Genomic DNA, 24,610 nt, shown 5'->3' with positions numbered 1-24,610 from the left:
GTGCACTTGAAAGAAAAGGTTGAATAGGGTTTTTGCACTTGATTATTATCAGGATAAGAGTGAAGGTAATTAGTAGTATTAACTAGGAAATTAAACAGTTGGAATATAGAAATGGCATGCCTTGATCGGGTATGTATTGGTCTCTTTTTTTTTTCTGACACAGGAATGTTTGGGTTTTCGGCCCAACTAATTCCCTACTGTTTGGGAGAGTGCACCCCAACCCACTTCAAACACGTTAACAGCGGGACTCGAATACTGGTGGACATGTTTAAAGAGAAACAACCGCACCGGCCGAGTTACCCGCTGAAGGTGGTATGTATTGGTCGTACTTGTAGAGATTTCCAACTTCCAATGCATCTTGGTTGACATATACGTATTGGAAAAATTCATGTTCCAGAGTTCCTAGGTGAAAAGCACTAGTGCCAGTGAAACCAAAAAGGCGGTACATGCCTACATGCCCTTTGAAGAATACACTGTTTCCTTCCATTCCTACTTGTTAAAACTAAAGTGGATCTTTCCATGCGCAAATCATTGACTGGCCTACACCCCATATAATTTGGCCAATGGTCAAGACGTGCATTTTGGATCATCTCTCATTCAATTATTGCGACGGTTCTAATGTCAATAACTATTGAGAGGCAAAATCATGAACCAAGTGAAGAAAATGCATATAAGTAACATTCATCAGCTAAAAATGACAACTCCGGAGCTCATATTTGACGAAAACCTAACAATCAAACCATTCACGATGACGACATGAATATTTTCTTGAATTATAAAATATATTCGTTGATGGGAATTGCAGTATCCATCGCTTTTCAAGAATGGAAGATTATACTACCTGGAAAACAAAATGGAGTTCAATTAATAATAACGTTTCATTTTCATCTGTAATCGAGACGTCACAAGTTCGAATCATCAAGAAATAATAAAAAATCATCATCGTGCTTAGCTAGAAGGAGTAATGGAATACTTACAATTTACAACAAACGCAAACCTAGCTCGTCCAAGAACAAAGATAATTTGAAGAGAAATAAAGGAATGAATGAAGGGATTGTTTGGCGATGTGTCAATTTAGAGAAGGGTCCTATCCTATGCTCCAAAATTTCTGCATCACATCCCTTGAAATAGGGACTGGAACTTTGAGAGAGCAAGAGAGCATGCATGAAATCTTTTTGTTCTCACTCGCAAGAACGGAGCAGTGGCGGTGGCGGTAGCCAAACAAAATCATTGTCATACCAATAGTTATCTCGCACTAACATCAAAACCCCCACCCTCATAATTACCAGATTGGAACACATGGACCCCATTAAGACTGTGATCCAACCCTGACCCGCCATGGGTGGTGGGTGGTGGGTGGATGGATGGATAATCATGTGCCCTTGCTATGTATGACTCTTAAAACTGCTCAGCCCAAAATCAAATTGACCACCGTCACTGGCCTTTCCGTCCATGCTTTGTTCCTTTTCAAATTTTCCGTCTTTTTATTCCTGCATCATGAAAAGTGAATGGAATTTACAATGGCCACCGGAAAAGCATCATGTCGCCATCTACACTTCATTCGTCTGATGGAGATCGGATTGATAGCATTCCCATCCCAGCTGAAACTTGTCGTATCAAAGTTTCATGTCTTGTAGTAAAAAGTTCCCTACTTTCATTAAACAGTCTGCTAATACGTGCATTTTCTTCCTTTTTTCTGGACATTTTACAAGCACTACCATCTAAGTAATAATACTCACTCTATATCTGTAGCAGGCTTTGTTTGCTTTCTAAGCTTTATTTTACAATATAGTAATTACTTGCTTCCGGCATGGAAAGCTTCTGGTTTCACCCTTCCAACCCACCCACCAACAGGCTAGATCCTTGGTAAATAAACTACAACTAGATGCAAGAAATATAATGATCATATTCTGCCCTACTATAGCTAGATGTATAATAATATCATGTCTTGTCCGATTTGGTATTGGACAGTTTTCTTTTCGATCCACTGGATCCAGATATCTTGTGAATTCATTCCTCGCCATGCCATCTGGTGTTTGCTGTTGTGTAGTAAATATACTAATGTCGGAGCAGAAGAAAAGATCATAGCATGACAGTAGGTAGTATCAATAAAACTGCAAATGGTTTCTTCTTCTGCAAACGACACATCTTTTTTTTTTTTTTTTTGGGAAAATGACTTGTTTCATCCCTCACATTTCACAAAAATATTCTTTTTGTCCCCCACTTTTAAAATGAAGCAATTTCATCATGACATTTAAAAATTAAATCTATTACATCCATGAACCTAATTTTCAATCTGAATCAAACCATCCAATAACTCAGTAATAAATTTCGGAGATAGAATTGATAGGTCACTCGGTCAATTTCATCATATTTACATGACATTTATCAAACCAAAAAAATAAATATTATAACATAAAGTCCATTATTTGTTTTGGAATAGTCGGGTTTTTCTTTTGGGTAAATCTTTTCATGTACCGTTAGTATATTCGCTTGCGAGTCTAAATGTGTATCATAAATACAAAATTCGGTGTTTAAATTTAAAATGAAATAATATGGTAGGTACATAAAACCATCAGTGTATACAATGACAATGTAGGAATTCAAGTTGAGTTATATTCAAGTTGAGTTAACCAAGTGATCTACCAATTATACCTCCAAAATTTGTAATCAGGTTGATAGGTGGTTTGATTCAGATTGAAAATTGGGTTCAAGGATGTAATAGCTTTAATTTTTAAATGTCAGGGATGAAATTGCTTCATTTTAAAAGTGAGGGACGAAAAGAATATTTTTGTGAAATGTAAGGGATGAAACATGTCATTTTCCCTTTTTTTTTTTTTATCGCTGGGTATCGTCACTCCGGACTGGTAATACGGTCACTCCAGACTGGTAATACCGTCTGTGCCACTATTCCCATCGCCCGGGGAGAGCGGGCCCCACCGATCCCGGAGAGTATCACCCCGAACACTCAGCCTTGGGGTCGAACCCCAGACCTGTCTCACCTGAAGAGGCTACACAAGCCAGCTGATTCTGCAAAGAACACATCGAACGTACTTATTATTGTTTTTTACTGTACGTAATAAACAAAGAGTCTACTTTCTATAATCAAAACAATCCGGAATCAAAGGAGATAGCGCCTTTCCGGGATTGTTTTGGACCAATACCATACTATATTAGTCCCAACAACGTTAACGCCACCGATTCTCTCTTTCATATTTTTTGAGCGAGTGCATGCATGATGCCAAAATTTAATCTTTCCTTCTCTCCCGAATGAGTAATGAGTGTGTGCATATGTTTGGGGTCACAACAACTCATAAGCTTAGGCAACCTCAGGACTCAAAAAAGAGTAGAAAGGGAACTCATGGGATCAGGTGCCCCCAGGCGGCAGATAGATAATTCGCTGGTTGGTTCTTGAATCTTTATCTGGAGGTTATTATTTTGATTCCCACCTAGTTACCATATGATACATTTTTGGAGCGGACTCTGCACCATCGCAGGGGACTAGTCTGGCGTAAACCAAGTGCCCCTTCGTTTGATTCTATTTGTTCGGTCAATTGTTGTAATTCTTGTAACTAATGAAAAAAGCACACCCTCTATATATATATAGGCATCGAAATTAAGAAAAAATTAAGTTGTTTTTATTAAAATTAAGTAGGTAGAATTGAAAAAAATTCCAACTAGAGATGCCCTTGATCCAAACTCATGAGGCTCGAGAGGCTGCATCCAATTTTTGGATGACAATTTAAAAGATTATTTGGATGTATAAAAGTATATTAATTAAAGTACGAAAAAGTCGATAGAAAATCTTGCATGATCAACTCCGGTGACGCCCCTGGAACTGGGCTAACGGGAAAAAGGAAGAAAGTGAAAGTCGAATCTTGTAATTTGCTTTTGAAAAGGATAATCAAGACGACTCATTCAAATGATCACACATAATAACCAGTAAACTTGAACGCAAAAGTACTTGGAAAAAGAACGAATAAGCACAAGACATGAAAATAAATGGAGGATTGCGAAATCCGTAAAGGTGCCTGTCAAGAACAATGTTTTTAAACTCGGACCGGTCAGTGAACCGGAGAGGTGGCCGGTTCGCGGTTCGACCGGTCCGACCGGTCCAACCGGCCGGTTCAAAGGTTCACTGTTTTTTTTTTTTTTTTTTTTTTTTTTTTTTTTAAGGGTTAAGTACTAAGCAGGTTTCATTCTACACTTGAACTTTACCAACATAACTTAATTTAAGTTATGATAATAATAAATTTTCTAAAAGTTATACACAAAACATGGAATGATAAATATAATTAAAATATCATAATTCACCACAAGTTTTCATAAATTCATTATAAACATAAATAGATACAATCCAAATGTGCACCAATTATCACAAATAAAAACACAAAAAATAAATAAATTAAATATTGAAATTCTTTTACAACCCTTAAAAAAATTCATAAAAGAGTTCAAGTTAAGACAAACTATTTGAATAGCAAACTTTTATCAGTGGCATGATAAGCAACCACACCACCTTCACAATTTCATCAACTTAAGCTGAAAAAGTTAAAATTTTATTATAAAAATATAAATCTAATTGCTCAAACTAAAAAAAACTAAAAATTTTTGAAAAACAAATATACAGTTAAACACATAAAAAATTAATTGCTACTAAACATTACTAATTAACATGTTATATTAAATTCAATGATCCTATACCATTAATTATTTTAAATTCAATTATCAATAGCTTCAATTATGTGCCAACTACCATATTTTTTACCAACCCAATGTTATTATTTGTAATTCCTACCCAATTCCTACACGGATGTGCACTACTTTTGCAAAAATTTCATCCTTAATTAATCGAATAAAAATAAAACAAAAATGAGGGAAACATATGAAAATTGAGGGGAAAAAGAAGAAAATGCAAAAAATCAACTAAAGACAATAATATAGAAAAAAACCTTGAAAAGAAAAAAATTAAACTTACTAAAATGTTGGAAAACAAGAAAAGTTGAAATTTTCAACTTGTTTACAATCTGCTAAAGATAATAACCTGATAATAATGGTGAAAACTTGAGAAAATCTTGTTGTGGATATTTGGGTTAAAAATGGTTAAGAAGAAAAAATTGAAAAAAAAAATAAGAGAAGAACTTGATGTTTTAATATATTTTTTAGTCAAGTAGAATTTTCAACAAACTTAAGTACAGTCTAGCGGTAAGATTGTCATATTTAAACTTGGAGACCCAGGTTCGAATCTTAGCTACACAATTCTTGATATTTTGTTGAAGAATTTAAAAAACCGCCGGTTCACGGTTCTTAACGGTTCGCACGGTTCGTCCGGTTCGTCCGGGTTTCAACGGTTCTCCATGAACTTCCGGCTTTAACATTAGACCGGACCGGTGACATGGCCGGTTCGCGGTCCAACCGGTCGAACCGGCCGGTCCGGTCCGGTTCTGAAAACATTGGTCAAGAATAGACACCCGCCATCCCCCACGCCCCCCACCCCAAACAAAAACAAAAAAAAAAAAAAAAAAACCATAAAAGGTATCCGAATATTTTACTCCGAACAGAGCTAGAAAAAAGGGGGAGAAAGGAGTTGCATTGATTGTTGGTGGGATAAGAAGACTCTGTAGGCTTAGTTGAGGGGGACAACCGGACAAGGAGTAAAATATGTCAGAAAACAGAATAACGGCCTTTCTTCCCGCTTCTTTTCTGCTTTCCTTTGCTTTGCCTCCTCCTTTCTTCAGGCAAAGGGCATATTGTTCTTGACTTTCTTTCATGAATGAAACACCCCTCCCCGGGCCCTTGCTTCCTTTTCGCCTTTTTATCTGCGTGGATAAAAGAATAATACACTCTACTATAAAACAAACCCACTATCTTCGTACTACTTATTGACTGTAGAAACGGTCCATTGCTTTTTAAGATTTTGTTGATTTATTTGTTTAAGCATTATTTTTCATGGACATGAGTGTGGGCCCATTTCTTTGGAGGATTGCAATCTTGTATGATCTTTGAATGCTAGCTGTTTGACAAAATGGCCAAAAGACACTATCAACAGCAACATCTCCACCTGGGTTTCTGTCTCGCTCTCTCTCCGTCTCACTTAGCTTCTTTAACCCCACTTTTTTCGAGTCTTAAACTTAGTTTATTGCTTCTCAAATTTTCTCATTTTTCTTTCTGCTCTGGGTTGGCCACTCCCTGGCAATGGACAAACACCATCAGCAGCTGCCACTGGCCAAATGCTCGCGGCAGCAGCGATGCAGCGAATGGTTAGTCTTTGGTCCCCTGTTTTTGCGTTTATGTAGCCGGACTTTTCTTCACCAAGTGCCTCCTTGATTCAACAGTTCGGTCTTTGTTCTTTGTGCTAAAAATCCTAACTTGAACATTTATGCCTTTCAGTTTCTATTTCAATGTTTCCTTTGCCGCAACCAGGCTGAAGGGATGGGAGTTTGCTTTTTTAAATAGTGCTGGGATATCTGAAGCTGTGCAATTCTTTTAAGTGGGATGTTTAGAGTTCCATGAAGTCACCATGAAACTTGACAGTTACTCTTCTTTCTTCTTGTAGACAACAACTTTAAACTGTTTTAACTGTGAATGTAATTACCCTGAACTTCTTCTTGCTCTGGTGACCTTACATGATATCACCTATGGCAGCTGATAAATCTTGTTGATGAACCTCACATATCCTATATCAGTCTCGGTTCCATTGACGTATGCATTTGTTATGCTACTTTATGTAATAATAAAGAATATGGCTGGAGGCCCATTGCCGATATAGGATATGTTTTATGTTTCTGATCCTATGTCAGTCAGTTATTCAAGTCTTCCATCACCCCGGGTTCTCCCACCTAGAGGTATGCTCCAGAGATGGTTCCTTTTGCAGCTGGAGGCTGGAGGTTGCATCTTCTTTGATGCCAGGACCCCAAGATATCACCTACTGTTATTTATTTCTTTTAGCTGATGAAAGAATGGAACAGATTCAAAAGAAAAATAGTTAGGCATATGTGACGTTTTCATGAAATAGGCGTATGGATGTATAGTACATTAGGCCTTATGCAATTTTGCAACCTTGTATTAGGCCATAAATAGCAGAGTCGTCCTTCTCCAGGCGTTAGCTTTATTTATACAAGTAGTGCTGTGACAGCACTCCGAAACAATTAAACTGTTCCAAAATATGTGATGTACCCAAGGCCTAGGAGTTGAGTTTTAAACTTAACATATTGATGCCCCGTTATTGTTTTTCAAAAAAGTTTTCATGTTTTTATTTAACTAAGTGTCATTTCTTTTCACTTTGATGTTCCAATTTATAGCTAAGAAACAAGAAATAAGTTGCTCTAGTTCTGATTTGCATGTTGAGTGTTCGTCACAATTTTGAACCTTGTATATGGTGATCAGCTATCTTATATCTCTTACAGGGTATTTCGAGATGTTCCAAGTGACATAACAATAGAAGTAGATGGTGGAACATTCTCACTGCACAAGGCAAGATTCTACATCTTGTTTCTGTTTCTAATACTTAATAGTAGTCGCTCACTAATTAGATTCTTCAACTGCTTTGCAAAATTAAGAGTTTTCCTCACCTTAAAGTAACTCCTGTTTAAATTTCATTTGACGTTGCTCCTTAACTTGAGAAACAAGATGAATGGCCCACATATGCCAAGCAGGTAACAAAAAATCGGTAATTACTCTCCTCTCCGTGTGGGAGGATGTCATTCTTTTGGAAACTTTTTATTAGTTCATATTAAACTAGATTCCATGTATGCTTATTCTACATCAAGAAAATTGTGTAAATTAGGTGACTAGATTCAATATTTAGAGCCTAAAATTGCCTTCTTTTCAGTTCTCCAAGACAAAATGCAGCGTGAATTCTGCTGTAGACTGAGCTTTATCTTATTCTCAGATAATGAATCCAAATTTACGGCATCCTTGATCATGGTAAAGAAAGTAATTAACTTGAAACCAAGACAAAATTAGCAGCAATAGTAGCCACAGAAAACTTTTATAAAGCTCAATATGAATTAATCATTTGACAGGGGCTGGTTTTGCTACTTTAAAATTTGCTAATGTATTAAATGTCAAAAATCAATTTTCGCCCTGTACTTTCATGATATACTTGTGGATTTTTTACAGAATTGCCACCTATGATTCAGTAGAAGTTACTTATGCCTAATAACTTGGTGCAGTTTCCTCTGGTGTCACGAAGTGGGCGAATCCGTAAATTAGTTGCAGAACACCGGGATTCTGATATATCGAGAGTGGAGCTTCTTAGCCTGCCAGGCGGTTCAGAGTCCTTTGAGCTGGCTGCCAAGTTCTGCTACGGCGTCAACTTTGAGATTACTGCAGCAAATGTTGCCCAGTTATGTTGCATCTCTGACTACCTTGAAATGACTGAGGAATTTTCGAAGAATAATCTTGGTACACGAGCTGGAGAATATCTTGAGAGTGTTGTCTGCAAGAACCTTGAAATGTGTGTTGAAGTCCTGCAGCAATGTGAAAACTTGCTTCCGTTGGCTGATGAATTGAAAATTGTAAGTCGGTGCATTGATGCAATAGCCTCAAAAGCTTGTGTGGAACAAATAGCTTCAAGTTTCTCACGCTTAGAGTACAGTAGCTCAGGAAGACTTCATATGAGCCGGCAGGCCAAGTGTGAAGGAGACTGGTGGATAGAAGATCTTTCCATTCTCCGGATTGATTTGTATCAAAGAGTCATAACAGCAATGAAATGTCGTGGTGTCAGACCTGAAAGCATTGGGGCGTCACTTGTAAATTATGCTCAGAAGGAGTTGACGAAGAAATGTAGCTTATGGAATCCATCTAACCAGCAAAAAGTTGACTTGGTTTCTGGTTTGAATGGGCATGAAAGGCTTGTGGTTGAGGCAATAGTTAGCCTTCTTCCTATTGAGAAATTTGCAGTTCCTATAACTTTCCTTTTTGGGTTGTTGCGAAGTGCTGTGATGCTTGATTGTACTGTAGCTTGCCGGCTAGATCTTGAGAGGCGAATAGGATCTCAATTAGACATAGCTACTCTAGATGATCTTTTAATTCCATCTTTTCGCCATGCCAATGATACATTATTTGATGTTGATACAGTGCATAGAATCTTGGTGAATTTTTCTCAGCAAGATGACAGTGAGGAAGATATGGAAGATGGATCTGTATTTGATTCTGATAGTCCTCCTTCCCCTTCCCAAAGTGCAATGTTCAAGGTATCAAAGTTAGTGGACAATTACCTGGCTGAAATTGCACCCGACGCAAATCTCAAACTCAATAAATTCATAGCAGTTGCAGATTCTTTACCAGCTCATGCACGCACTATTCATGATGGTTTGTATCGAGCAACTGATGTTTACCTCAAAGTAAGCTGTGCCTCCCTTTCATGGTTATTTACTCTCCTCATGTATGGTAATGGTCAAATCTGAAATGTAGATAATATATTGAAGGTAATTCATGAATGCGAACCAAACAGATAGAAGAGAATAACTACTCTATGATGCCTTCTTTTTCTAAATATGATTTTGTCTTTTTCACGTTTCCCATTTTACTCAATGTTCTGATCACTAAACGAAATAGAAATGAATAAATTCTTCTATAACTCTTTGTTAGGTACTTTCTCCTGTAATGTAGTTTGAATGTTTTAACTTGGAAGCTCCGAAGAGGCCAAGGTTTTCTTTCTTTCTTTTCTTTTTATAAAGAAAAGAAAAAGTCAATTTATCACAAGAAGCAATAAAATTTATCATTCTTGATCAGAGTACATAAAATTGACTGGGTTTTAATTGCTTCAGTAGTGAGCATAGACATCTAGCTGATCACTTTTGGATATTTCAGGCTCACCAAAGTTTATCAGATCCAGACAGGAGGAAGCTCTGCAAACTGATAGATTTTCAAAAACTCTCACAAGAAGCTGGTGCCCATGCTGCACAAAATGAACGCCTTCCCCTCCAATCAATCGTCCAAGTGCTTTATTTCGAACAGTTAAGGCTCCGAAATGCCTTATTTTGCTCCTATCCTGATGATGACCACAAGCCATTGCACCAATCATGGAGGATTAGCAGTGGTGCTCTAAGTGCTGCAATGTCTCCTCGAGATAATTATGCATCACTCAGGCGAGAGAACAGGGAACTTAAACTTGAACTGGCTCGGTTGCGGATGAGATTGAATGATTTGGAGAAAGAACATGTTTGTATGAAGAAAAGTATGGAAAGGTCTAATTCTCGCAAGTTCATGAGTTCTTTTTCGAAGAAGATGGGGAAATTGAACTTCTTTGGCCATAGTTCTTCAAAGGAGTCAAGTTCTCCATCAAAACAGTCACAAAGAACTGACTCCAAGCTAACAGAGAGAACATGAAATGCCATGTTTTAGGTAAATCATACGGTCCCTTGTTTTGTTTATATTTGATTTTCTATTTTCCTTTCACTTATTTTCTTAGTATGTCAAGCATGTTCTTTAATTTTGAGTTATCCTCTTTTTACCATTTTTCCTATTGTTTTTCTTCTCCCACCTTGTATATGAGCTATGGGATACAGTTTAACAAGACAAAACAGTTTGTTCCAAAGTCTTGAGGTTTGAGTTCCGAGGAATTTTGACTTCCATATGATCTTTATGAAACTTACTAATGTAAATGCGTGAACTCTGCTCTCTTGATGTTATTTTGGTATATCTTTTTAAACCTTTTTCATGGAAAAGTTTTGCTTGTAACTCAGTTAATATGAATAGGTTGCTTCTCAGATCGTTCTTCTTCTCCTTTGGATTTAACTGGGCACTCAATTATTCTTCTGAGCCTTTGGCACTAATGCAATTAGTTTGAATTGAACTGGGCCCTTGATTACGCTTGTTCAAGATGCTCATCCTAAAATGCTGCACTGATTAGACTACTCTGTTTATTTACTTCAATTTTCTGTTAAGGCATTTCCTTCTGAAACTGTGCTGTCTTCATATGCTTGGATTCCTGGATTGTTGTGTTCTTTTTTTATTAAACTGATATATCCATGTTTTGATCTGGCATTCAAATATGTTCTCTTGAAATGTCAAATTAAATATTGGTATTCCAAGACTTCAATCCAATAACTTTGTCATTCTTTTCCCAACAAACGCTCTCCAGTGAGAAAGTACAAATGATTGCTATAGTTACAAGTTGTTCTGTCTGTTAGCAGAAGTTAATTGTAACTGATAGAAAATATAAATTGTGATTGTCATTTCAGAAAGAGATGTTGATTGTAAATTTAATGAACAACTTCAAGTCTCAGAAGTTTTGGGGTGCAGACATGTAAAATTAAAAATTGAGAGTTTTAGTTTGCACAAATTGCTTATTAAAAAAGGTTGAGTTTGTTTGGATAAGAGTTTATTTGGATGATTTATTTGAGATATTTACTGTAGCACTTTTTGTGATGTAATGTATGTGAGATAAAAAGGTGATTGGGAAGATAAAAAGGTGATTGGGATTTGTGAAAACAAATTTGGCTTGTCCAAACAAACTCGTTATTTGCATCTTTCATGCAATATGTTTTTGTATTTTCTAGAGGAGAGGGTCTAGGAATTCCATGGCCAAAAATCTTTTCATGTTGAACAGCCTTTCAATAGGCAAAAAAAGGAAAAAGAAACTCCAATATGCCACATTTATTGTCCCTCAATTTAAACAATGAAGCATTTGGAAATACATGAAAATGTGAAATTCCTGCACTTTGTAACTATTGAGGCATACAGGAGTAAACCAGACACAATGTTCAGCACTGGCCCAAAATCGTGACCAGAAATCTAGCTATTAAGTTAATAAGAGACTTTGATGTCTTACAATATCAGAAGGGGGTCTTATTAGCAAAAATGGCATCTTCCTTAATTGGTAAAATGGAACACAGCTTTGAAGTTTAAAGCCTTTAGTTGTACTGATTGCATGGCCACAGAGTTTGTTTAGGACTGGTCGACCCACTTGGACTCCCTGGAATAACAATTGGTGATGCAAAAGTCACCTTAAGATTGAGAAACTTTCGCTCACTGTCCTGCTTCTTGAAACAAGATTCCAGTTTAGCATGATCTTCCAAACTTCTGGTCTGCATAACACCATTCCTAACTGTAGGCACTGTTGAAGTGACATTATATCTCCTCACTATAGACAGTGTTGGAGCGACATTGTCATGGCCATGGTAATCACATCCTTTAGAATGAAAAGGTCTACAACTATCAACTGATGAATTAGGTGGAGATGCCTTGTAGGATCTGTTGGACGCTTTTCTGATATTATCAGTAATTTCAGTCCTTGCATCGATGTAGGATGTGTCACTGTGGTAGTCTTCAGAATCCTGGTCATGACTCTTTGTCCTGTCATTAAACACAGTCGGTAATCTTCTACAATAGCCTTGGTCATGTTTTACCTTAGAGGATCTGTAGGGCACTTTTCTGATCTTATCAGAAATTTCAGTCCATGCTTTGGCATAGGGCCTGTCCCTGCGGTAGGCTTCAGAATCTTGGTCGTGACTCTTTTTCCTGTAGTGAAGCATGGTTGGTAATCTTCTATGAAGGCCTCGGTCATGTTGTTGGTGTGTAGCAGTTATTCCTCCCCAGCACTTGGGTGGTGAAATACGGCTACTATGACTAACATGATGATGATTCTCTTTATACTGGTTTTCTCGTAAAGAAGGTTGTTGGCTTTGTTGTGCTCTAGCCTTGAGCAGATTATAAAGTGTGCGATTGGGCACGAGATAGAACACTTTTCCTGGAAGTAAAAGTGATTCAGGTCGAACAACAATATACGGAAACTTGAAAACATCAGGCCGCGCAATGCAGTGCCTGGGGTACTTGCTCAATATCTCAGCTGCAGTTATAGGTTCCCTGTGAATCTCGACATGCCTGCCTGGATGCACCAACTTTAGCACACCTCTCTCTTTTGTTGAAACTCCCATTTTCAGTTCTCCCTGGCCTGTCTAGACTTATTTACCAGGGGGAAGGGAACATATAGCTGCCAATAGTCTTCTCATAATCTCTTTCCCTTAGCACTGGAGGCCAAAATTATGACGGGGAAATCAAAGATGGCATCTTTGGAGGACGTGGATCTCATTGTTCGGTTGACGTATTTTAAGTACCAAAGTGTGAATAGATAGGATAAGTATTAGATGGAATATTTGTGACGTTCCAAGTAATATCTACAGCCAAACAACAAAACGGAAGTGGCCTAAGCTCCTTGTTCTTAGCTCCTTCTAGACACTTGTTCTTAGATTTAGATGGATTCAAAAGCTGACAACTGGCTAGCTTACTAGATATCATCTATATGATTTGTTGATTTCAATCCCTCTCTGAGTGCTTTCAACTTGACTCTACTAGGTTCTTTAAGGTTAAACGCGGAAAATGGTAGTAAATGAGTCAGAAAAATCCACATAAACTATACCGAACCAAATAAAATGAAACAACGCAACAATATTGTGTACTAGAGGACAAGTTTGTAAGTTAAAAAGAGGAGATTAATTATGTCTTCTTTTCTGCTCAATATTGCCGCCAAAAAACCTTAATTTGGAACTGCATATTCATGAACATGAACCGCATACATCTATGTCCATGATCAGAAGCCCAAAGGGTTTGCAATGGCTGCCCTCTTCAGTAGCCCGTGCAAAAATGAACCCTGATTAGGTCGAGGAAGAAATGATCAAGAAGCACAATGGTTGTCAAACTGAAATTAAACCCAAATTTCAATACTTCAGCTGACGTCGAATTGGGAATTTTGTCATGAATTGAGCCTTTCTATTGTAGCAGTATCATGTAGGTTGAAGTTGGATCCTTAACTCAAAACTTCTCTGTTCTACTGAATTGTGTCTTCAATTCAAATTCTCTTTTTTTTTTTTTTTTTTAATTTTCTGCACGACTATTTACCCAAATAGACGAAACATCAACACCAAATTTCAAAGCGAATAGTTTGGGCCTTGGGATTAATTTTGTCCGCGGAAGAGAGGAAAAATGAAGGAGATTATAAAATGGGGCATCTTCCTCTTTATCTTTATCACTCAATTCTAATCATATTTTATATCTTTTTCCTTACCCAAAAGTAATGCGGGTTTGAAGTTTGTGACTACTATGCCTTAAGCACAAGTCTTAATGCCTGTGGTACAAAACGACTAGTACTTTCTAGTTTTGAAATGTGACGGGGGCATGGCAGAATTTCTCGGATAGATGAAGCATAACATAACCACAGCCGTGACAGTTACTCGACTCTGTTATTTAACTGTCTGAAGCCTGAAGGCAACTCAGAGCACACTCACATAATTGGAACAAGAACAAACCCTCCAAAAAATGATCGGCAAAACCAAATGGCAACTAGTTGAAAGAAAAAAAAAAAAAGAAATAACTGTGAGGGCCTAATCTGGATGGGGGTTTCGAAACAATTCGAGGAATATGTTGAGGGCCTAATCTGGATTTCCTTTTTTTTTCAAATAGCCTTTTTGGTAATTTGAGGGCTGGTGGGAAATAACTGTGTCTGTAATAGAGAGTTCAGAGAACCAAAAATGTGCCTTTTGAAGATCAGAGTATCTATGCAACACATCTGCATGTATATTATAAGGGCAAATTTGTCCCAAATTATTCCAAAAATAACTCCACAATCAGCACATAGGTATTTGAATCAGAAGGAAGTTATCTGTTTAGTTATCTACTAACCACAATTTCCTCGCACAACCCCTAACTCCCTCGTATTTTCCTTCACTTTTATCATCTTTTTATATGCATTCACATTATAATGATGAAATTCGATCCATAAAGCTCTTAAAAAAAAGACTTTTTAAACGGATAATTTTGACAAATATTTTTTTTTTTTTTTTGTTAATTGCACACACGTTAAAGTGTGCCTCAAGCAGTAGTTAGCATGGTCTTGGAAGACATCGTCAATCTCAAGAAATGTTTTCACCAATGTCTGTGTATCTCCTTTACTAGAATAGATCCCAGCTTCGTCACTCAACCGTAAATTGGCAAAGTTTGGCTTGAACCTCGTGTAATGCAGCTAGGGCTGTCAACGGGCCGGGTCCGGGTCGGAATTCATTATTCCGGACCCGGACTCGAATTACTATATCGGACCCGGATCCGACCCATTTACCCGACGGGTCTTTTATTCTATGTGACGGATCCGGATCCAGGTCGGGTCTACCCGAACAAATTTAGCAAAATTTATAATTTCTAATAAAAATGAGAAAAAAATATATTTGTAAACTAATTTCTAACTAATGCAAAGAAAAAATCAAATAAGAAAAGAAATCAAATTGATTTTACTCAAATACATCACCCTAATCAAATTATATTGATAAATATATATTTTTAAAATTATTAATTCATTTATATCCGGATCCGGGTCTAATACGAGTCGGAATACTATATTCCGTATCCGACCCGTTTTTTTTGTTTGACAAAACGGATCCGAATCCGGATCCGGGAAACGGAATTAAATCCCTACCCATACCCGCAATAATTTCACGGATCCGGTCTGAATCCGGATCTAGACCCGACCCGTTGACAGGCCTAAATGCAGCGGTGCACTGGTTCATGAATGCAGCCAAAGAAGCTGTTGCACAACTTTGTACTTAAATTTGTTTGACAAAGGAGAAAGAGAAAAAAGATGAAGTGACGGCTACTGGCCAAAGCTGAATTTTGAAGGTGTCTGATACGATGATGGTTCAGTTCACATCGATTCCTCGTAGTTCAGTTGTGTCTCTTTTCTTAGATTAGGAAGACTCGAGATCTTATTTATTGTTATTGTTATGCCGAATAGAGTACTTGTGAAATTTTTAATTGCACTTCATATACTTGAAGCAAGTGCATATCGATGAATCAACCAAACTGCTTTCTGCATAGTATAGTATAGTATAAACCGAACCCAAAATGAGTTGCAGTAGTAGTATTTATCCACAACCATCATAATCAAGAACAATTCATTCATTATTGCTGTATTTCCCTATTTCCTGCCGGCTCTAGCAAACATAAATCTCTTTATGACTCAATTTAACGCGTGCTAGACAAGTAAGCTGACCCGATGGCCCAAGGTAAAAAATGGACGGGACAGAATTCAGACCAAGGCTAACAAACAAAAGATTGTTTGGATTGGGTTTTATTTCTCCAAATTTATTTGCTTACATCATCATTACAATTTTCAATACACCTTTTTACCTTCCCAATTATCTTTTTATCTCACATACATCACATCACAAAAAGTGCTACAGTAAAAATATCTCTAATAATTCACAATCCAAACAGACCTGTAATGACCAGAAAACTACGGAACATGCACGTTAACAGAAAATGAACTGTTTCTGAAGGCTAAGTTACGGAGATCAGAACAAGCTCGATCAACTCAGATGCAACACATATCAAAGAAACTAACACCAAAACCGATGTGTTCGATGGCAAGGAAGGTGAAACATTGTACTTCCTCCCCTTAAATTTAACAGATTGAATAGGTTTAGATTACCAAGATGAAGACGAAGGGGGCTGTGGAATCCTCTCACGATCAGAGTCTTATTATGGATGATGTTCTAATACAACATTAGCTTTCAAGCTGATGATTTGGTATAGAAACGGATGCCAACAGCCACCCCCAATATGATCAAAGGAACCAAGAACTGGAGGAGCTTGATGACGAACTCCGATGTCTTGTCCTGGTTGTAGTGAGGCTGGTTGGGCGGGGTGTACTTGGTTCTGGAAGGGATGGTTGATGTATCAATCTCACCTACACACATCTCATCCATCATTGCTCTTGCACTGGTGCTGTGGCCCACATCCTCAAAATCATCCGTTGCATCCTTCCCTGCAGACGAGCAAGCATCACAGACATGAACAAATACCTAAACTAGCAACGTGTGCTTCCGGAATGAGAAAGGTCAGTCAAACTGGTACAGCAAACCACGGATTAGCACACAACCAATCCACATTCAAAAGCCAAACAGATTATCAATGAGGATAAGAAAAATGAAACAAACAGGCATGCTATTTTATTACTTTGGATGCCTGTAACTTAATCAACACAAGTAATGCGAGCATTGTGCTAAACAAAGTCGCACCTGTTGCAGATAACAAAACCTCATCACCTCCAGGATGGTCTTCCAAGAATTTTGTCACATCATATACCTGTTGAAACATTGTAAAAGCAAGTATAAATAACGACTCGATTGGAGCAAAGATGATAACATACAGAGCAACAGTCTGAGGAAAGTGTTTCACCTTATTGCCCTTAACCTCAATGGATTCTATCTATTCAGTCCTACAAAGAACTTTAACACTAGTGTTTATCCACCTATAATTGGGCCGGGGAAGGGGGGGGGGTTGCACGACAGAAATTGGCATGAAGAAACTGGGCTTGTTTTTTGAATGATGGTGATGGTTCCAATATATTAATCACATACATAGAATTTACTTATACATTGAATCTTTTCCACTGAGTCGATAGTGTGTTCTATAGTCGGCTCTTATTCTGGACTACACGTCATATACTGCAGTTCACGACCATTTTGTTAGTCTCCATTGATCTTTTTGGAACGCAATTAACAAATAAACAAAAGCCTATCCACAAATAGTAACCGGCAGATGCTCAATCAAGCTGCCATTTAAATGAAAGTACTAAGAGGTAAAATTGTAGGAGATGAAGATAAAAAATCCCATCAGTTTGATGTCAATCTTGCAACATGTGAGGGGAGCTTACAAACTTGCTTATCCAGCACCATCTTCCAAATCTGTTTCCACATTCTTGACCACTTATTTTCTCGGATTGAGAGGATGTTTTATTCATTTTCATAACGTCATCAACTATAAAACAAAATAACTTTTTCTGATAAACATATAATGCACAATCTCATGCTAGTAAAATCGAGGAATCCGATAGAATTTCGTCCTGAAAGTCTGTGAGTTGCAAAGGAGAATATTTCTCCACAAACATTGAGAGATCAATCCTCTCCAGTCTTGACACAGTCAAGATAATACAATATGATTATTATCCCAAAACTATTAAAGATAAAGATTAAGTATCAATCCTCTTGACACAATCATGAACTGTGATCCCTCCTGGGGCAACAGCAAAGAGACAAAGAAAACACAAAGATCTGGTAACGTATTTCAGTCATGCGTCATTAGTTACCTTAAAGGCAATCTTACGTGCATCAACACGCAAGGATGACGCAATGGGAATTTTAATCTATACAACGTCATGTTGCATGAAACCAGACTGGTCACGGCAACGTTTGTCAAATAAACGCACAAGAAGGGCCAAGGCAAACAGAGAACAGAGAGATAATCTACATGCCAATCTAAAGATCAAATTAATTATAACAACCCAGTTCATATACTTAAAATGTCAAACATGACCCAAAAAAAAAAAACAGTAAAGATTACATCTTTGACAGATCTATACACAAATTAGTATCAATTTAGACTGACTAACATAATTCCATTAATTATGAGGATGGGTTTTGAGTAATATCACCTTGCCACCAATGACGAGCCAACAGTCCTTGGAATGGTTGTGCTCAGAAACTTGAGACAGGGTGAAGGCCTTTGTTTCGCTACCCATCTGGTAATATTTTGCTGCTCCAGAAGACTTTTTTTTTTGGGCTCTTGCAGGCCTCTGAATGGGCTCCAAGAATCAGAAAGGAGAGAGCGATTTGGGAGCAAAATGAGGAGGAGGAGGATGAAGGAGTGTGGCGTCGAGAGGAGAATTCAGAGAAGTGAGAAGATGAGGGTTGGTGAATGGTGAGTCAAATTAGTAGAGCACTAATTAGAAAGGTTAGATGTAAGTGGATGCGGGGTTGGTAAAGGAAGACGGACGGGAGGGATGGGCTGTTCCTGTCAAAGCGTCTATCGTCAACCAACATAACAATTTCTAGGGATGTAGTATTTGGTAATCTTGGTGGGCCAAATGCCATTTTTTCCAAAACAAAAAAAAAAATTGGGTTTTTTGTGAATATATTTACCAACCCAAAACTTCAAAATAGCAAATCCAAACGAGCTAATATTTTAGTAGGAGGCGACCCTATAAAATCACCAAAATGGCTCGCACTTGAATAGATTCGCTTTTTAAAGATTCAATATTTCACCAAAAGATATGCAACAATGTGAACCATTAAAATTTTGAAGACGGATTTATCCAAGTTTTGGCTAAAGGTACTTTTAATGTTTCCATGTATTCAACTTTGGGTCCCTTTAGTGTTATCTAATTGAGCTTTGGTCCTCTTCTTGTGATCATATGTTGAATGCATGTTTAGTTGTTTGTCAAACCAAATCCTTTCTTCTTTTTTTTTTCTTTTTTTAAGCTCAATTTTTGTTGAGCTTTTGTTTCTTTGCAGAGTTGAAGGAGGTAGAAAAGATGATGCGATAGGAAAATATAAAGAAATGTAGCTTAAACAAAGAAAAAACTTGAATAAAATTCTATCACGTGTGAGTTTTATTCATTGACTGAAATTTTAGTATTTGACACTTAAATGAAATTTAAATTTAAAGAGTGGATCATCTTACAAATGTCGGCTCCGTTTGGATTTGAGAGTTTTTCAAAAACTTGTTTTTCATCTACAATGCTACAGTAAAAATTTTACAAAAATAATTTCAAAAACACCATATCCAAACAAATATTTTAAAAACAACTCCAAATATACAAAAAATGTATTTATATATAAATATTATATACAAAAATATATATTTTGTTTAATAAATATTTAAATATATAAATATTAAAAAACAAAATTGAAATAAAAATATTATATATATAAATAAATAAACATTAATATATAGAAACAGAGCCAGTATATATTTAAAAAGAATCTCAACAAAATTCTAAATTATAAAAATATTCAAAAATATATTTTAAAAATACCTCTAAAAACAATCCAAAAACATCTACAGTAAAAGTTTTTCATATACAAAGCTACAGTAAAATTTTTAAAAAATACCTCCAAAAACAGTTAATCAAAGCGGAATGGTCATTGTACAGAAGTATGAACCAAACGGCAGCATTAAGATAAAGCAAAATACGTGTATTTAGCTGTATTATATAGAAACATCTTAATTTGCTTGGGAAACCTCTTACAACATGCGGGTACAAATTCCGATAACCAAACACATACATTCATTTTATGAATACGTTGTTACCTGTGCATAGAAACGTAGTGGGGGACCTAATTCCTGTAATAAAAGCATCCAATTCAATAGTGGGGGACCTAATTCCAAATACAGCTTTTCTCTGGGGGTGAAACTGCGCAGAAGATTGTACCTAACAAAAGCACCTTATGGTCAATGGTCAAATCTCGTCGATACCAACGACGAGTGACGCCCTGCGGGGAAAAAAATTAATACTATAAGATTCCACGATTTCCTCGCGGACGCATTTCCGGAATCCACGATTTCCTCGCCGTCGCCGGGGATCGGGTTACTTTCCGTGTCCAAATTCCTCGCATCGTGATTCATTCATGGATCAAAATGATGTTCCGACTCAAAATGTTTTGCATTGCATGATCATTTTGATCATTTTTTTGTCATCTCTTCTTGGTTGTACGCTTTTTTACATGATCCCGAATATGAAAACAAGGTCGGCAGATTGTTCGTCGGAAGATTAAACAACACTCGAGCATTAGGCTGCGGGAAAAATTTTACTACATTCTTATGGTATTGATTGAAGCTATAGGCAAGGACAGTTGGATGAACTACCCAATCTAATGAATAATCAAGACTCCTTTTGCTTGCAAGGCCTGGGCTGTAAAGATTACAATGCAACACATTTCGCGTCAAGCTCAAACTAATGAGATAATCAAACTAATGAGATAATTAAAGATGCATAGTCATGGTGTAGTTGGACAAAACCAGCCAAGCGCCATTAACACAACCATTTATTTTGAATAAGTATATAGGAACAAGACGTGGAGCATTCAGATTCAATCAAGGCAGGGTAGCTGAGAGGGAGCCACTAGGCCTGATGGTCACCATCAAAGACTCGAGTCTTGGTGGTGTGGGAGGTCAAGAGTTGCTCCCACCAATTTATCACTATATGTGACGACTTTAATTGGCTTTTTTCGATGGAATCTCTACTCGCATCGAGTCCCCTCCCTCTCTCCTTAGATTAGGTTAGATTAAATTATAAAAATTCTATCGTTGCGATAATAAAAGAAAAAAAAAGGTACATGAGAGGGAAATGTGTGAGGCGGTAGGGTGGTAGGTGAGCGACTTGATTGCTCAGCGGTACTGCGAGGAAAGCAGCGTCTGCGGCACTAAAGGCAAATGTTTATTACCCTCAGAAGCTGCTGGAGACATTAAACGGTTTTGTGTTCATTCTCTCAAATTTGGTTGGTAATTAATTCACATTGACAGAGAGCTAGAGAGTCTCAGACCTGGAATTACGGGTTAGGCAGAGCAACAACAGATGACTGTGCCGGAAACTTTCCCGTGTTTTATTTATTTCTGTTTTTAAAAAAAATTTGCTTCAAGAGTTGCATAAAACCTTCTCTGTCCAATTTCTTGGCAAATAAAAAGTAAAATATAGTTTTGATTTTCTTTTCTTTTTTAAATTTTAAAAAATTTGAATGGGATCAATTCTGATTACCATCACAGGTCAAGTCAGTGCATTCTCCGTTGAAGAAATAATTCGGTCTTAATAAGGGCGTGTTTGATAAAATTGAAGTTCAAAAACTGAAATTTAAAATTTGAATCAATTAAGTTAGCGAATTGTTAAGTACTAAATTTGATACATTTGAGTATATATGATATTAAGTGATAAGTGTTATCACTTATTTTTTGGAGCAAATTTTGTTTAAAAAATTCAGTACCACTTAATAAATTTAAATGTTTTAATTTTGATTATCAAATGTATTTAAATATATTAATAATAATTGAATCTATTAAATTTAAGTGTTGACCTGACTTATGTAACTTGCGCAGGCAAATTTCGATAGTAGTTCCTAACTTGGAATAATATTATATTTCTCCTGGCATCACAAGAAGTAGATCAGAAGTTGGTTACGGGCAGGCTTTCGTCTCCAAGTCACAACGGGCTGATATCTTCTGTGGATTTCACGTGTCAAATTATAGTTCGTACGCACGTACCAATCAACTAAAGACCGAAGCCCAATTCCTTTTTTTTTTCTAAGAAACCCAACCAAAACTCCAGTCTTTAGGCTTTTGTTTTTAGGGCCCAACTCAACCACAATTGAGCGTCTAACTGAGGCCCAAAAGCCCATTCATAAAACTAGTAGTCTAGTACCAGAAAACCCTAGCTCCTCCTAACACCCATTCCCATACATAAAACCGACGCACACTTTCTTCCGCAGTGAGCAAAGCGGCACCGGCGAGAGAGAGAGTCTTCTGTAGTGTGGAAGGAAGGAGCAAAAAATGGTGTCGGGATCAGGAATCTGTGCGAAGCGAGTGGTGGTGGACGCGCGCCACCACATGCTGGGGCGATTGGCGTCCATTATAGCTAAGGAGCTGCTTAATGGGCAGAAAGTGGTGGCGGTCCGATGCGAGGAGATCTGCCTCTCCGGCGGTCTCGTTCGTCAGAAAATGAAGTACCTCCGATTCCTCCGCAAGCGCATGAACACCAAACCTTCCCATGGCCCTATCCATTTCCGCGCCCCTTCTAAAATCCTCTGGCGCACCATCCGAGGGTCAGCTGTTGTCTAATGTTTATTCTTATGCATTTCTTTTTCGTTTTTTCCTTCTATCTTTTTTTGGCGGTTTTATCTCCAGATTTTTAGTCTACGAGTTATTGATTATGACGTATTATCTGTTAATTAGGATGATTCCGCATAAAACCAAGAGAGGAGCAGCTGCCCTGGCGAGGTTGAAGGTGTACGAGGGAGTACCTCCGCCCTACGATAAAACCAAGAGGATGGTTATTCCTGATGCTCTCAAGTTAGTATTTCTACCTCCTGCGCTTTGTTATTTTAGTTAAGAACACTGAGAGATAATCAAGTTGAACTTTGTTTGTGAAATCATGTTGGTGATAATCGAAATAGAAATGCCAATATCGTTTTTTGTGCTTGTGATTAGTAATTCTTTGCTAACCTTATTGGTGGATTGGTTAACTAATTGGTGTTCGGGGTTCCTTTTCGATGGGATGGACTTTAGGGTTTTAAGGCTCCAGGCTGGTCACAAGTACTGCTTGCTGGGCCGGCTATCATCTGAAGTTGGGTGGAACCACGCTGATACAATCAGGGTAAGCTTCTTTCAAATGTTTTTTAATCAAAGGTTTACCTGCTCTATGTACTAATCCAGCGTGGGCTTTAATTATACTTTTTTTCTCATTACTTAGACTTGTCCCCTATGGAACTCAAAATGGGCTGTCAATGTTGAGTAGGGCAGATGACTATATGGGTTCCCATGCTCATTCTTGTATATTGAGTTCATTAGTAATTCTGCTTGGTCCAATAATTGTCAGCTATGGTTCTGCCTTGCCTGAAGTAACGTATGTGATAGTCCAATTGTGAATAAAGCTGTTAACCGATGTTATTGTTTGGTGGGATGCGTCAAATTTTCGTGTTCAGTTTTCATCTGTCACCAAAAGATAAAAAAATACGTATTGTTTGATTTTGCATAGTAATCCATTGGTCTGATTTATGAATTTTATTTTTATGGTTGGACTAGTGCTTGCTGTTGTATAAGCCATCATCTCAATTGATTTCTTCTGGTGATAATGTATATTTCAATGTGATTAATACCTAAACTTGAGGGATAATCTTTTATGATTTTGGGGACATTGACAGTGCTGTTGTGTAGTATATGAATATTAGAGTAATCTGCCTCTTGATCCGGCAATTCTATTATTAAATTTGTGCCAGACTGCTAATAGAGCCTATAAATATTTCGTGCCACTGTAATTTTCCCACATGAACTGTTTATGAACTGGTTATTCAAGCAAAGTTTTACTGATTTATCTTTCACTAACAGGAGCTAGAGGCTAAGAGAAAGGAGAGGGCCCAGGCAACGTATGAGAGGAGGAAGCAGCTGACAAGACTCAGAATCAAGGCTGAGAAAGCTGCTGAAGAGAAACTTGGTTCCCAACTAGACATTCTCAGCTCTGTCAAGTACTGAGTTGAACGTAGGTAGTTGCTAAGAATTGTGTCAAGGCAGAGTAGATGATGAAGGCTAAAGTTGTAACAACAGCTTAGTAGATTTTGTTGTTATTGGGTAGCTGTTGCGAATTTCATTTTTGTTCTGATGCCATTCCATTTTTATGTCATGACTTGTGAGAGGACACCTTGTTTTGCAGCTCTGTGGCGCAATATTTATACATCATACATTGGACATCTCTGTTGCTTAAGGAGTTTTTCATGCTTGTCGCACTTTTTTCCTATACTAGATGGAACACGTGCTGATGATGATGAGATGATCAATTAAGTCTTGTGAGGCTATGACAGCATTTTTGTCTGATTTGACAATTTGAGTTTGTTCAAAAAAGAATGAGATAAATCTGTGGCCTGTTATGTCACAGAATTGTGGATCTAATCCCAGATTTGGGGAATCTGCAGCATGAGATGCTTTTTTATGTATCTATCGGTTAGTGCAGACTGAGAGAATCGGTTGTCTTTTTGGTGCGGATGATTAACCTGATGCCATGGCCTCCTGTCACGTGTGGCTGTGCGAGAACTGATCTAGGCATCTTCATCACCAAGTTCACTCTCGTTGATGC

General features: G+C 37.5%; 3 protein-coding genes across 4 annotated transcripts; 2 read left to right on the top strand and 1 right to left on the bottom strand.

Moving 5' to 3' along the window:
- The first annotated feature begins 5,594 nt into the window (after positions 1–5,594).
- On the top strand, positions 5,595–10,637 carry LOC113713940 (BTB/POZ domain-containing protein At5g48800). Of its 2 annotated transcripts, XM_027237748.2 has the most exons (5): positions 5,595–6,260; positions 6,391–6,533; positions 7,407–7,473; positions 8,175–9,347; positions 9,817–10,637. In XM_027237748.2, exons 4-5 carry the CDS (start codon positions 8,376–8,378, stop codon positions 10,333–10,335), a joined length of 1,491 nt encoding a protein of 496 aa, XP_027093549.2. In that variant the 5' UTR covers positions 5,595–6,260; positions 6,391–6,533; positions 7,407–7,473; positions 8,175–8,375; the 3' UTR covers positions 10,336–10,637. The 2 variants fall into 2 exon arrangements, with proteins under 2 accessions (XP_027093549.2, XP_027093546.2); XM_027237745.2 differs by lacking the exon at positions 6,391–6,533 and having other exon boundaries at positions 6,048–6,260; positions 9,817–10,543.
- A 5,580-nt stretch (positions 10,638–16,217) lies between these two features.
- Positions 16,218–18,785, bottom strand: LOC113713933 (cytochrome b5). The gene is made up of 3 exons (XM_027237740.2): positions 18,428–18,785; positions 17,013–17,079; positions 16,218–16,759 (listed from the first exon to the last, which is right to left on the bottom strand). The coding sequence occupies exons 1-3, from the start codon at positions 18,512–18,514 to the stop codon at positions 16,506–16,508; spliced, it is 408 nt and encodes a 135-aa protein (XP_027093541.2). The 5' UTR covers positions 18,515–18,785; the 3' UTR covers positions 16,218–16,505.
- A 3,407-nt stretch (positions 18,786–22,192) lies between these two features.
- On the top strand, positions 22,193–24,227 carry LOC140013280 (large ribosomal subunit protein uL13y-like). The gene is made up of 4 exons (XM_072062496.1): positions 22,193–22,586; positions 22,717–22,833; positions 23,050–23,137; positions 23,869–24,227. Exons 1-4 carry the CDS (start codon positions 22,315–22,317, stop codon positions 24,010–24,012), a joined length of 621 nt encoding a protein of 206 aa, XP_071918597.1. The 5' UTR covers positions 22,193–22,314; the 3' UTR covers positions 24,013–24,227.
- The last annotated feature ends 383 nt before the right edge of the window (positions 24,228–24,610 follow it).

This window comes from Coffea arabica, chromosome 1e (assembly GCF_036785885.1).
Source record: "Coffea arabica cultivar ET-39 chromosome 1e, Coffea Arabica ET-39 HiFi, whole genome shotgun sequence".
NCBI lineage: Eukaryota > Viridiplantae > Streptophyta > Magnoliopsida > Gentianales > Rubiaceae > Coffea > Coffea arabica.
Note: the sequence above shows the minus strand (reverse complement) of the source record. Positions and strands in the feature narration are given on the sequence as shown.